This window comes from Somniosus microcephalus, chromosome 8 (assembly GCF_052327205.1).
Source record: "Somniosus microcephalus isolate GS21.2 chromosome 8, FLI_Smic_1.0, whole genome shotgun sequence".
NCBI lineage: Eukaryota > Metazoa > Chordata > Chondrichthyes > Squaliformes > Somniosidae > Somniosus > Somniosus microcephalus.
The window spans coordinates 18,928,488-18,940,508 of NC_140994.1; the positions used below are offsets into that span (position 1 = coordinate 18,928,488).

The following is a 12,021-nucleotide window of genomic DNA, read 5'->3' on the forward strand; positions in this document are numbered from 1 at the left end:
GGGTACTCCATAACTAGATGCTGCAAATGCCAGCATTACCAGAAGCGTCAGCCTGACTCAATTGGCTGCACTCTCCCCTCCGAGTCAGAAGATTCCAGGGCCTGAGCATAAACTTTAGGCTGACTCTGCAGTGCAGTACTGAGGGAATGCTTCATTGTGGAAGCATACTTTGGATGAAGGTTTGGTCTGTCTGTTCAGGTGAATGCTAAATGTCCCATGACACCAGGGGTGTAGCCAGGTGGAAGCAGTACACTTTTTAATGTCCTGGGGTACTCCCCACTCTGCCCCTGATCCTACATCCTGCTGTTCAAAAGAATGAAACCATGCTATGGATAAGAATATTTGTAATCTCACAAAACTATCATAAGAATTTCTATGCACATCAGCGTTTCATTTCTTGAGGAGCGAGGTCAATGTGAACTTTGGGGGGGGGGGGGGGGGAAGAAGACTGACAACATAAACTGAAGGGGGAGAGGGAGAAGAGTGCCGGCATGAACTGAGGAAGGAGAGGGAGTAGAGTGCTGATGCGAAATTTCCTGCTCTCGCCCTGAACTGGACAAATTTCATTCAATTTGTTTCCCATTTCCACTCTTCCCTCGTCTTCACATGGTCCATTTCCAACTCTTCCCTTCCCTTCCACGGCTTCTCTGTCTCCATATCTGGGGATAGGCTGTCGACCAATATTCATTATAAGCCCACTGACTCCCACAGCTACCTTGATTACACTCCCTCCTACCCTGCTTCCAGCAAGGACTCTATTCCATTCTCCCAGTTTCTCAGTCTCCATCGCATCTGTTCTGACAATGCCACCTTCCACACCAGTGCTTCCAATATGTCTTCCTTCTTCCTCAACTGAGGATTCCCCTCCACCGTGTTTGACAGCACCCTTGACCGTGTCAGTTCCATTTCCCGCACTTCTGCCCTCACCCCTTCCCCTCCCTCCCAGAACCACGATAGGGTTCCCCTTGGCCTCACCTTCCACCCCACCGGCCTCCACATTCAGTGGATCATCCGCTGCCATTTCCAGCATGATCACACCACTAAACACATCTTCACCTTCCCCCCCTGCAGCACCCCGCCCCCCCGCTTTCAGCATTCTGAAGGGACCGCTCCCTCCGCGACACCCTGGTCCACTCCTCAATCATCCCAACACCCCCCTCCCCTTCCTACAGCACCTTCCCGTGCAAGCACAGGAGATGCAACACCTGCCCTTATACTTAGGGCTTGACAGGGTAGATGCAAGGAGGATGTTTCCCCTGGCTGGGGAGTCTAGAACCAGGGATCACAGTCTCAGAATAAGGGGTCGGCCATTTAGGACTGAGGAGGAGAAATTTCTTCACTCAGAGGGTGGTGAATCTTTGGAATTCTCTACCACAGAGGGCTGTGGAGGCTCAGTCATTGAGTATATTCAAGATAGAGATCGATAGATTTTTGAATATTAAGGGAATCAAAGGATCTGGGGATAGTGCAGGAAAGTGGAGATGAGGTAGAAGATCAGCCATGATCTTATTGAATGGCGGAGCAGGCTCGAAGGGCCAAATGGCCTACTCCTGCTCCTACTTCTTATGTTCTTATGTTTATGTTCCTCCCTTCCCACCGTCAAAGGCCCCAAACACTCCTTCCAGGTGAAAAGGTGATTTACTTGTACTTCTTTCAATTTATAGGAAACTTCGGTTTATCCAGAGATTAACTGTCCGGAATGCTCGAGCCACCGGCAAAAATCAGGAGCCGTTTTGTTAGCTTTTTTTTCTTCTCGTTGCTTTTTTTTCCAACCAGTCAGGCTCTGCAAGGTCTCGCTGAAGCTGTTGCTAAGCTACAGAGACGCTTGCAAGGTACGGCCGACTGTTTAGAAGCTGTTGCTAAGCAACAGGGTTTGTTGCCAGATACGGAGCTCAAAATCTCCGTATGTTTCAACATTAGTGCTGGTTTGTCCGGCAGTTTTGATGGGACGGCAACAGCTCGGTCCCGTCGGTGCCGGATAGCACAAAGTTTCCTGTAGTATACTGTATTCGCTGCTCACGCTGCGGTCTCCTCTACATTAGGGAGACCAAACGCAGATTTGCACTTTGCGGAACACCTCCGTTCAGTTTGCAAGTGTGACCCAGAGCTTCCAGTCGCCTGTCAATTTAATTCTCATCTCCACTCTGACCTCTCTGTACTTGGCCTTCTACGCTGTTCCAATGAAGTTCAATGTAAGCTCGAGGAACAGCACCTCATCTTTCGATTAGGCACTTTACAGCCTTCTGGACCCAACATCGAGTTCAACAATTTCAGATCATAATCTCTGCCCCCATTTTTTTGGATGGCAGCTGCTGCTGATTCTGCCATTCCCATTTACACACCTTCTAGACCCATTTTTGTTCCTTTACTTGTCCCATTACCATCTCCTTTTGCCTCGCACCATCATCCCTTTTGCCATTTAATCTTTCCTGTCTCCCACCCTATCACAGACCTTCCCTTTTGTTCTTTCCTCTCCACCCACCTTTCCTTGCCTCTACACTTGCTTAAAACCTGTTATATCTCCAACTTTTTTCAGTTTTGACAAAAGGTTAATCTTCCTCTCGCCACAGATGCTGCCTGACCCTCTGAATATTTCCAGCATTTTCTGTTTTTATTTATTACTTTAAAGGGGTTAGTTTCTCAGGCCAGCCCCATGCTGGGTTGTGAATCTGAAGTCAGGTGAAAAACATTTAATATGCGAATTAGAAGTTGTTTTTCCCCAGAAGGCGATTCATTAGCTTGTCTGGGTATTTGGAAAGACATCTCACACCATGGGGTTGGGAAATATTTTGTTCCGTGTTGGATGGTGAGGGAGGCTTTTAAAAATCAGAACACAGACACCAGGAAGTCAGTCAGGGAGAACGGGGCTGTAGGAAGATTGAAAAGACAGGAGATTGAAGGAAGGGAGAGAGGTTCTGCCCTGGCTGTAGGACAGAATGCAGAGAGATTATTCTGTTTAGGGTAAGAAAGATTGGAGTGGGAATAGTGTTGTATGTTATTTCATTTTGTATGATTACACAAATACAAGTTATACCAATTGAACTAAGCAATTCTGTTATACCCTTTGCCCTGTATGTTTCACCTTACTGTAGAATATAGCAGCTTACTGATTCAAATCATGCTTTGTCTCACCGAATTTAATTTGGTATGCCTTTGGGGAAATTGGAGAAACACCTGTGCAAAAGGCAAAGATATTTAGTCCAGGTCACAAGGAGGGAGTTCATTGTTAGACCCCCAGTCCCGGTATCGTACAAGTAGATATAAGAAAGAAAGAATTTCCATTTATATAGCACCTTTTACGACCTCAGGATGTCCCAAAGCACTTTACAGCCAATCTCTGAAGTATTTTTAGAAGCATAGTCACTGTTGTAATATGGGAAATATGGTAGCTAATTTGAGCACAGCAAGGTACCACAAACAGCAATGAGATAATGACTATATCATGTGTTTTAGTGATGTTGGTGGAGGGATAAATATTGGCCAGAACACCAAGGAGAATTCCCCTGCTCCTCTTTGAATAACGGCATGGAATCTTTTGCGTCCACCTGAAAAGAACAGACGGGGCCTCGGTTTAACGTCTCATCCAAAAGATGACACCTCCGACAGTGCAGCACTCCCTCAGAACTGCACTGAAGTGACGGCCTAGATTATGGGCTGGGTTTTGCTGTAGCAGGGCATCTAACTGACATTATCTGGACTCTACCGTGGTTGACACGGCCCTCGACCGGGTCCGTTCTATCTCCCGCACTTCATTTTCAGTGCCAGAGAGCTTGATTGGCAGTAATTAACACTTATCGCGTGTTAAATGGGTATTTACACTTGAAATGACAATACTTAACTTTGTGTCGATTTAGTTTGTATCCAACGCGCAAATACAGCAACTTCACGCCAGTCAATGCATTTCAATGGTGAGGCAGAAGCGAGATGCTGTTTACGCAAAGCTAACGGCGCAACTGGGACAGCAACTATTGGACATTCGCGTATAACTGCACATCTTCCCCTCGCCTGAGGTTGCTGTACCATTTGTGCATAAATAGCGGCGAGCACCATTAACCTCACCATTATTTTGACAGCAACACTAGCTCTATATGCTGAAGTCATGGAGTGGGACATCAACATATAACCTTCTGACTCAAGGCAGTGTGGTCAACTCCCATAAAAGTATGAAACACAGACTGTTTACAGAAGCAACTGCTGCTACTGAACCCAAGGCAGCATCCACAGAAGGCTCAAATCTGGAACAGTATCTAATTAAACAAGAGCTATTGTGGCTGCTTTTCCTCATCAGAACATAGGTCAGGTGGTGCACTTTTCATTCATGCCAACCAGACTGCTCCTGGACCCATATATGTTTGGCAACTGATGTTGGGCAAGCAGCAGCTGGTATTACTGCCTTGAATTTGGCTTTCATTCCATTCAGGAGGTGGAAGTTGTGTGCTGCTGCAGGCCTTAAAATCCTGTAGCAGTGTGAAGTCCCAATACAGTTTTGGGCTGACGGCTGCTGTCAGAAACAGCAGCCAAATTGCCTTCAGCCATGCAGCAATGTTGTTTTATTGCATTTGTTCTGTGACTGAGTACCAACCTTGAAGATGGAGAAGCAGTACTCTTATGTTTTTTTTTGGTTGGCCAAATTATGTTTCTAAACACAGGGACATTATTCATTCTGACCAGGCATTTGCCAGTGCCAAGTACATTTCTGGACATATACGGCACAGGTTAAACAGTATGCTCCAACACTAACCTCAGCAAAGTACCACTCCTGCATGGTGCATCCTCTGAGTAAGACTGTCAATTTATTGCCAATTAATGCCAATTTACAGGCAGTTTTGTGCTTGCCCCCAATAAGAAATGGGTTGAGACTGCCGAAACTCACTTTACATCAGGCTCTTAAGCACTAAAGGGAATAGATTTGCAGATCATGATTTTCAACTGGATTCAACTCAGAACCTAGAAATGAAAGCCAGCTCTAATCCATTGCATTATTGTTAAAAGCTTTTAAGGTAGCCAAACATCTCTGTAACTTGATCCAATTTAAAACCGATTGTGAAATGGACGTTTTTCATTAATTGTAATATATTATGCACTTACCTTCAATTGGAGAAGTACCAGTGATAAGGATCACCCTGCCCATGGGTGAGGTAGATCGGGTTGCTCTAGGCTGTCCATTCATTTGCTTGTGCTGCTTCTTCAGCAGGTACTTTGTTGCGGTGTTTGCACCACCAGCATGACTGCTGGGGTGTATAGTATTAGTCAGCTCCCTTCTTGCGGAGTCAAATGAATGAGCCATGCTAGTGCAGTGCACCAACAATTCATCAATAATCAGGGTTGTATCAATTTGAGTGTAGTTGTTAGGCAAGAGAGATGGGTCTGCCAATTACTTCCATTTTTAAAGTCTGAAACAGTACGAAGGAATCTTTGCCTTACATTTTCCTTCCCAATGAATTGACCACACCATGTAGAAAAATAAATCAGAAACAAATGTTTTGTGGCAACAAAGACGTGCCAAACTCTCCACCATTTTGCCTCAGTGATTATCTGAAAGTTGTTTAAATGGGGGGGAAAAAATCTGTTAATCAAACTAAACAATGAAAACTGAGCAATGCAAGTTTCTTATATTAAAATAAATAATGCAGGACTAGAATTACATTACATGTACTGTACAAAGTTCAAAGGAAAAACCTAAAATGTATTAGTCATTCAATTTCAGGTACACATAAATTGAGGCAAATTCTATTTTGGAACAAGACGGTGGTTGATGCTGTACCCAATCAACAAATGACTTCTCTAATGAGGAAGACAACGTAAATATTCTGAAAGGGGGCAGGAATCTTCGTGTGATAACACTGATTACTAACTTTATTATATTGCAAAAGATTGAAAATCTCACTATATATTGCGCTATAATTGGCATCAGATTTTGTTGCAAATTGTAATTGCAGAAAATACATTATGTAAGACTTGTTACTGAAAAATAGACTAAAATGGCATTTGTAGAAGAACAGTCACTCACAGTCATCCACGTTTGTACACTTTAATATTTTAATTTACAAAAAAGGCAGATGATGAATGATTGCACTGATAATATAACCCATTCTCTACTGAACCGTGACACAAGCCATCCTTTACTAAATCATGATGTAACCCATCCTTTACTACATCACAGTAGAACTCATTCTTTACTAGATTATGCTTTAACCTATCCTTTACCAGATTATGCTTTAACCCAACCTTTACTAGACCATGCTTTAGCCCATCCTTTATTCGACCATGCTTTACCAGGTCAGAACATACCCCAGTCTTTAGTGAATGCAAGGAAATGTAAACATTTCTGACAACTGGAATAGTTGAATCCGAAGAAATCCTCAACATTGAACAACAACAAACAACTTGTATTTACATAGCGCCTTTAACATAGTAAAACATCCCAAGGCGCTTCACAGGCATGTTATAAAACAAAATTTGACACCGAGCCACATAAGGAGATATTAGGGCAGACGACCAAAAGCTTGGTCAAAGAGGTCAGTTTTAAGGAGCGTCTTAAGGGAGGAAAGAGAGAGGTAGAGAGGTTTAGGGAGGGGAATTCCAGAACTTAGGGCCTAGGCAGCTGAAGGGCACGGCCGGCAATGGTGGAGTGATTAAAATCGGGGATGCTCTCAAGAGGCCGGAATTGGAGGAGCGCAAGGGAGGGTTGTGGGCTGGAGGAGATTATACAGAGGTGGGGTGGGATTTGAAAACAGGGACAAGAATTTTTAAAATTGAAGGGAGGTGATTCTGAACATTCACCAATAACTAACAACAGAAAATGCTGGAAATACTCAGCAGGCCAGGCAGCATCCGTGGAGAGAGAAACAGAGTTAACGTTTCAGGTCTGGGACCCTTCATCAAAACTGGAAAAAGCTGGAGATGGAACCGATATTAAGCAGGTGCAGAGACGGGGGGGGGGGGGGAAGGAATTGAAAGAACATGCTGTGAAAATGTTGCAAATGGGAATGGCAAAATCATCCAGCATCCGCAGTATTTTGCTATTATAATTCACCAATAACTTTTTTTTTAAAAGAACACACCCCCACCAAATTGCGCATGTGCATGCTGGCAAGGGATGTGACAAGCACAGTTGATGGTGCATGCTCACCCATTCTGGGCAACAGCAATGGGGACCCCCTCCCTCTGCTGCGTCAGTGCGCATGCGCCGGCTCTTGGCCGGGTTCGCTCGGCGGTGAGGCGCCCCGCGACCCCGGCAAAGGGGAAAAAAAACACACCACCACCCCACAAGCGGCCGGGGGGGAAGAGACGCCTTCAGAACTTCGCCAGTGGCTAACAGCCAGGTAAACAAAAAAAAAACATATGTTAAAAAAAAAAGCAGACGGCGATGGTTCGAGCCTTTTCTCAACCTTGGACAGCTCCCCCGAGGGAGGAGGGGAAAAAAGAAAAGTAGGCCCGGAATACCGGAGACAATTCCAGACCCCGGACAAAACAAAAACAAAAACAAAAAGAGGCACGATTTAAAAACGAAATTCACTTCAACTCACCTGTCATTATTTTTTTGTATTGTAATAATAATAATAATTTCACATCTTGTACTCGGGCGAGTGAGGGGGACGCGCCAAGCTCCCTCAGGTGCGCTGTACTCGGCGGCCCGCCCCTGGCCTCCTCATTGGTGCTTGGCGCCCGGCGCCGTCATTGGGGCGGCTGCTGATTGGTCCACTGAGCTGTCAATCACAAATCGACCCTTAGAAACATAATAGGAGCAGGAGTAGGCCATTCGGTCCCTCGAGCCTGTTCCACCATTTAATGCGATCATGGCTGATCATCCAAATTCAGTACCCTGTCCCTGCTTTCTCCCCATACCCCTTGATCCCTTTAGCCTTAAGAAATATATCCAACTTCTTTTTGAATATATTTAATGAATTGGCCTCCACTGCCTTCTGTGGTAGAGAATTCCACAGGTTCACCGCTCTCTGGGTGAAGAAATTCCTCCTCATCTCTGTCCTAAATGGCTTACCCCTTATCCTTAGACTGTGACCCCCTCACGGGCCGCCTGCATTTTCTGCGGCCTGGAGGAGTCCGTGTTTCACGTCTACGCGGAGTGTGAGAGGTTGCAGCCCCTCTTTCACTATTTGAAGGGGCTGCTCCTCGATTTTTGGCTGCACTTCAGTCCCACGCTCTTGATCTACGGTCACCCGGTGCGGAGGGGAGCGGGCAGGTTGGAGGACCTCCTCGTAGGACTGCTCCTGGGCCTGGCCAAGAGAGCCATTAATTGGTCCAGGCAGTGGGCGGTCGAGGGGGTCGTTCAGCCCAATTGCCTGCCTCTTTTCCGCGGCCATGTTCGCGCCCGGGTGGCCCTAGAGATGGAGCACGTGGTGTCCGCCGGCACGCTTGAGTACTTCCTCGACCGGTGGGCGCCGCGGGGACTGGAGTGCGTTATCACCACCGGGAACCAAATTTTAATTTGATTTGTTAAGGTTTATTTAAAGTTTTATTAATTTACAGACAATTTGTTTAAGCACCCAATAATAAAAGAGTAGACTGTGACCCCTGGTTCTGGACTCCCCGGCCATCGGGAACATCCTTCCTGTATCTAATCTGTCTAGTCCTGTTAGAATTTTATAAGTTTCAATGAGATCCCCTCCCAGTAGCAAGAGCACTTTGGCTAGTCCCACTCCACCACGAGCCTCCCCTCGCCCTTTTCCTCGTAGTCCTGCAATTTTTTTTTCCTTCAGGTACTTATCCAGTTACCCGCGACCTCTACCACCTAGAGGGACAAAGGCAGCAGGTGCACGGGAACACCACCGCCTCCAAGTTCCCCTCCGAGTCACTCCACACCATCCTGACTTGGAAGTATATCGGCCGTTCCTTCATCGTCGCTGGGTCAAAATCTCTGGAACTCCCTCCCTAACAGCGCTGTGAGAGTACCTTCACCACACAGACTGCAGCGGTTCAAGAAGGCAGCTCACCACCATCTTCTCGGGAGCAATTAGAGATGGGCAATAAATGCTGGAGTTGCCAGCGATGCACACATCCCATGAACGAATAATTTTAAAAAAAATTCCCTTTTGAAAACCATGATTGAGTCTGCCTCCACCACCCTTTCAGGCAGTGCATTCCAGATCATAACCACTCACTGCGTAAAAAAAGTTCTTCCTCATGTCGCCTTTGGTTCCTCTGCCAATCACCTTAAATCTGTGTCCTCTTGTTCTCGACCCTTCCGCCAATGGGAACAGTTTCTCTCTATCTACTCTGTCCAGACCCCTCAGGATTTTGAACACCTCTATCAAATCTCCTCTCAACCTTCTCTGCTCTAAGGAGAACAACCCCAGCTTCTTCAGTCTATCCACGTAACTGAAGTCTCTCATCCCTGGAACCATTCTTGTTAATCTTTTCTGCACCCTCTCTAAGGCCGTCACATCCTTCCTAAAGTGCGGTGCTCAGAATTGGCGGACCCAGTGTTTTATAACAACAACTTGTATTTATATAGCACCAGTGTTTTATAACAACATCTTGTATTTATATAGCACCTTTAACATAGTAAAATGTCCCAAGGCGCTTCACATGGGTATTATAAGAAAAAAAATTTGAAAGAAAAACTTGCATTTCTGTAGCATCTTTCAGACCACCGGACGCCCCAAAGCGCTTTACAGCCAATGAAGTACGATTTGAATTATAATCACTGTTGTAATGTAGGGAAATGCGGCATCCAATTTGTGCACAGCAAGCTCCCACAAACAGCAATGTAATAATAATAACCAGATCATCTGTTTTTGTTGTGTCGGTGGAGGGATAAATATTGGCCAGGACACCAGGGACAACTCCCCTGCTCTTCTTTGAAATAGTGCCGTGGGAATTTTTACCTGAGAGAGCAGACGGGGCTTCGGTTTAACGTCTCATCCGAAAGATGGCACCTCCGACAGTGCAGCACTCCCTCAGCACTGCACCAGAGTGTCAGCCTAGATTTTTGTGCTCAAGTCTCTGGAGTGGGACTCGAACCCACAACCTTCTGACTCAGAGGCAAGAGTGCTACCAACTCAGCTCCTGGCCGATACATCAGAGTCCATCTCAATTGGAGTTGACTGTTTTCTCCCCCCTGCCCCCGTGCCCACCAGTTGATATTTTGCATTGATTCGGTTTAGAGTGCAAACGGCTTGCAAGCTGTTTATAGTTGGGTTAAGAGTTTTTTTTTAAGTGAATGTTGGAAGTCTGAAATAAAATGCTGGCCATACACAGCAAGTCAGTCAGCATATGAAAGTGCTTTGAAGGTGGCAGGACAGGTTAATAAAGCATATGGGCTTTATGTGCAAAGATGTGCGGTTAGGTTGATTGGCTATGATAAATTGACCCTTAGTGTTAGGGGGATTAAATACGTGGGGATAGGGTGGGACATGTGTTGGTGTAGGGGTTACGGGGATCGGGTGGGATATGTGTCGGTGCAGGCTTGATGGGCCGAAATGGCCTCTATCTGCACTGTGGGGTTTCTGTGATGGGATCCTAGGCTTTATAAGTAGAGGCAGAGAGCACAAAAGCTATGCTAAACCTATATAAAGCACTAATTCAGCCCCAGCTGGAGTATTGTGTCCAATTTTGGGCACCAGCCTTTAGGAAGAATGTGAAGGTTTTGGAGAGGGTACAGAAGGGATTTACTAGAATGGTTCCAGGGCTGAGGGAATACATTAACATCGATAGACTAGAGAAGCTGGGGTTGTTCTCCTTGGAGCAGAGAAGACTAAGAGGAGATTTGATGGAGGTGTTTAAAATCATGCAGGGTTTAGATAGAGTAAATAAAGAGAAACTGTTTCCAATGGCTGAAGGGTCGATAATCAGAGGGCACAGATTTAAGGCGATTGGCAAAAGAACCAGAGGCGACATGAGGAAAAAAAATGTTTACGCAGCGAGTGGTTAGGATTTGGAATGCACTGCCTGATAGGGCGGTGGATACAGATTCAATAGTAGCCTTCAAAAGGGAATTGGATAAATACTTGAAGGAGACAAAATTGCAGGGATCTGGGGAAAGAGCGGGACTAACTGGATTGCTCTTTGAAAGAGCCGGCGCAGACTCAATAGGCTGAATGGCCATTTCTGTGTTGTACTACTCTACGAATTGATATACTCCAATGAAGCGACTTCAGAAAATGACACGTCTACCCAAATGTGTGCCTTTCCTGACATGCGTTATTTTGCAGGTAACTATGTGGCCCGTGTTTGGCGGGTGCAGCACAATTAATGTTGGTATCCTAGCCATTCAGCAAATGAAAACCCTGATGATATAATGTTAATAACTCTAATGCTAATATCATTGTGTTATTTCATTTTAGTAAACTTTTTTATTGGGCTCTCAGAAATGTACATTCTCAGTTTATGAAGCTATTATGCATATAGGTGCACACACATACACATATTTTATGAAGCCATTCTATGATTAAAGTATTATTGTTTTAATGCAAAATACACAAGAAAATAAAGGTTACTAGATATAATTTGTCTTGTTTTTGTTTTAATTTCACAAAGACACTTTTTTCAGAGGAGTATGGTAGATCTGGCGTTAAGGCATTTATACTTTCTCAACACAAGTGATCAAGCCCTCCATTTCCTATTAATGTATAGCCTTCGTCTTGTTAAATGAGTTTTCCCAGTTCTCATTCAATGTGTTTTGAAAAACGAGATCGTGGTGGTGTGAGTCACTTTGAGGAATGTGAGGATGCCGTTTCCTTCCTGTCTGAAACAATGGCACATTTCGTGCAAGAAATGCGAGCAGGCCACCAGAAGAATTGCTGAGATAAATGAGTTGCAGCCGTTGATAGGGGCGAGCTGTGCAATACAAAACCAGAACTAAATCAGCACCATGGACAGCTCACAAGCTTGGGAACAGCAACGTTGCGAGGAACTGCAGAAGAACGCCAGCTCATGTGGCAAATAAATGTGGCGGTTACGTGCGTCGTGAGCATGTCAATAAATCTTACTGAGAAATGTGAGCATTGAATCAAATCCCTGTGAATAAATCAGGGTCTGGACGCGTCATTGTGAGAAATA

General features: G+C 45.2%; 1 protein-coding gene across 2 annotated transcripts in view; it reads right to left on the reverse strand.

Annotated features, from left to right (window-relative positions):
- Positions 1-7,654, reverse strand: part of pdzd7a (PDZ domain containing 7a) — an 85,720-nt gene extending 78,066 nt beyond the window's left edge. For both annotated transcript variants that reach the window (XM_085994316.1, XM_085994315.1), the window contains exons 1-2: positions 7,530-7,654; positions 5,089-5,535 (exon numbers count right to left, since the gene is read on the reverse strand). In XM_085994316.1, the coding sequence (XP_085850442.1) occupies positions 5,089-5,287 (199 nt within the window). In that variant the 5' untranslated portion in view covers positions 5,288-5,535; positions 7,530-7,654. The remainder of the gene's footprint in view (positions 1-5,088; positions 5,536-7,529) is intronic.
- Positions 7,655-12,021: the final 4,367 nt, after the last annotated feature.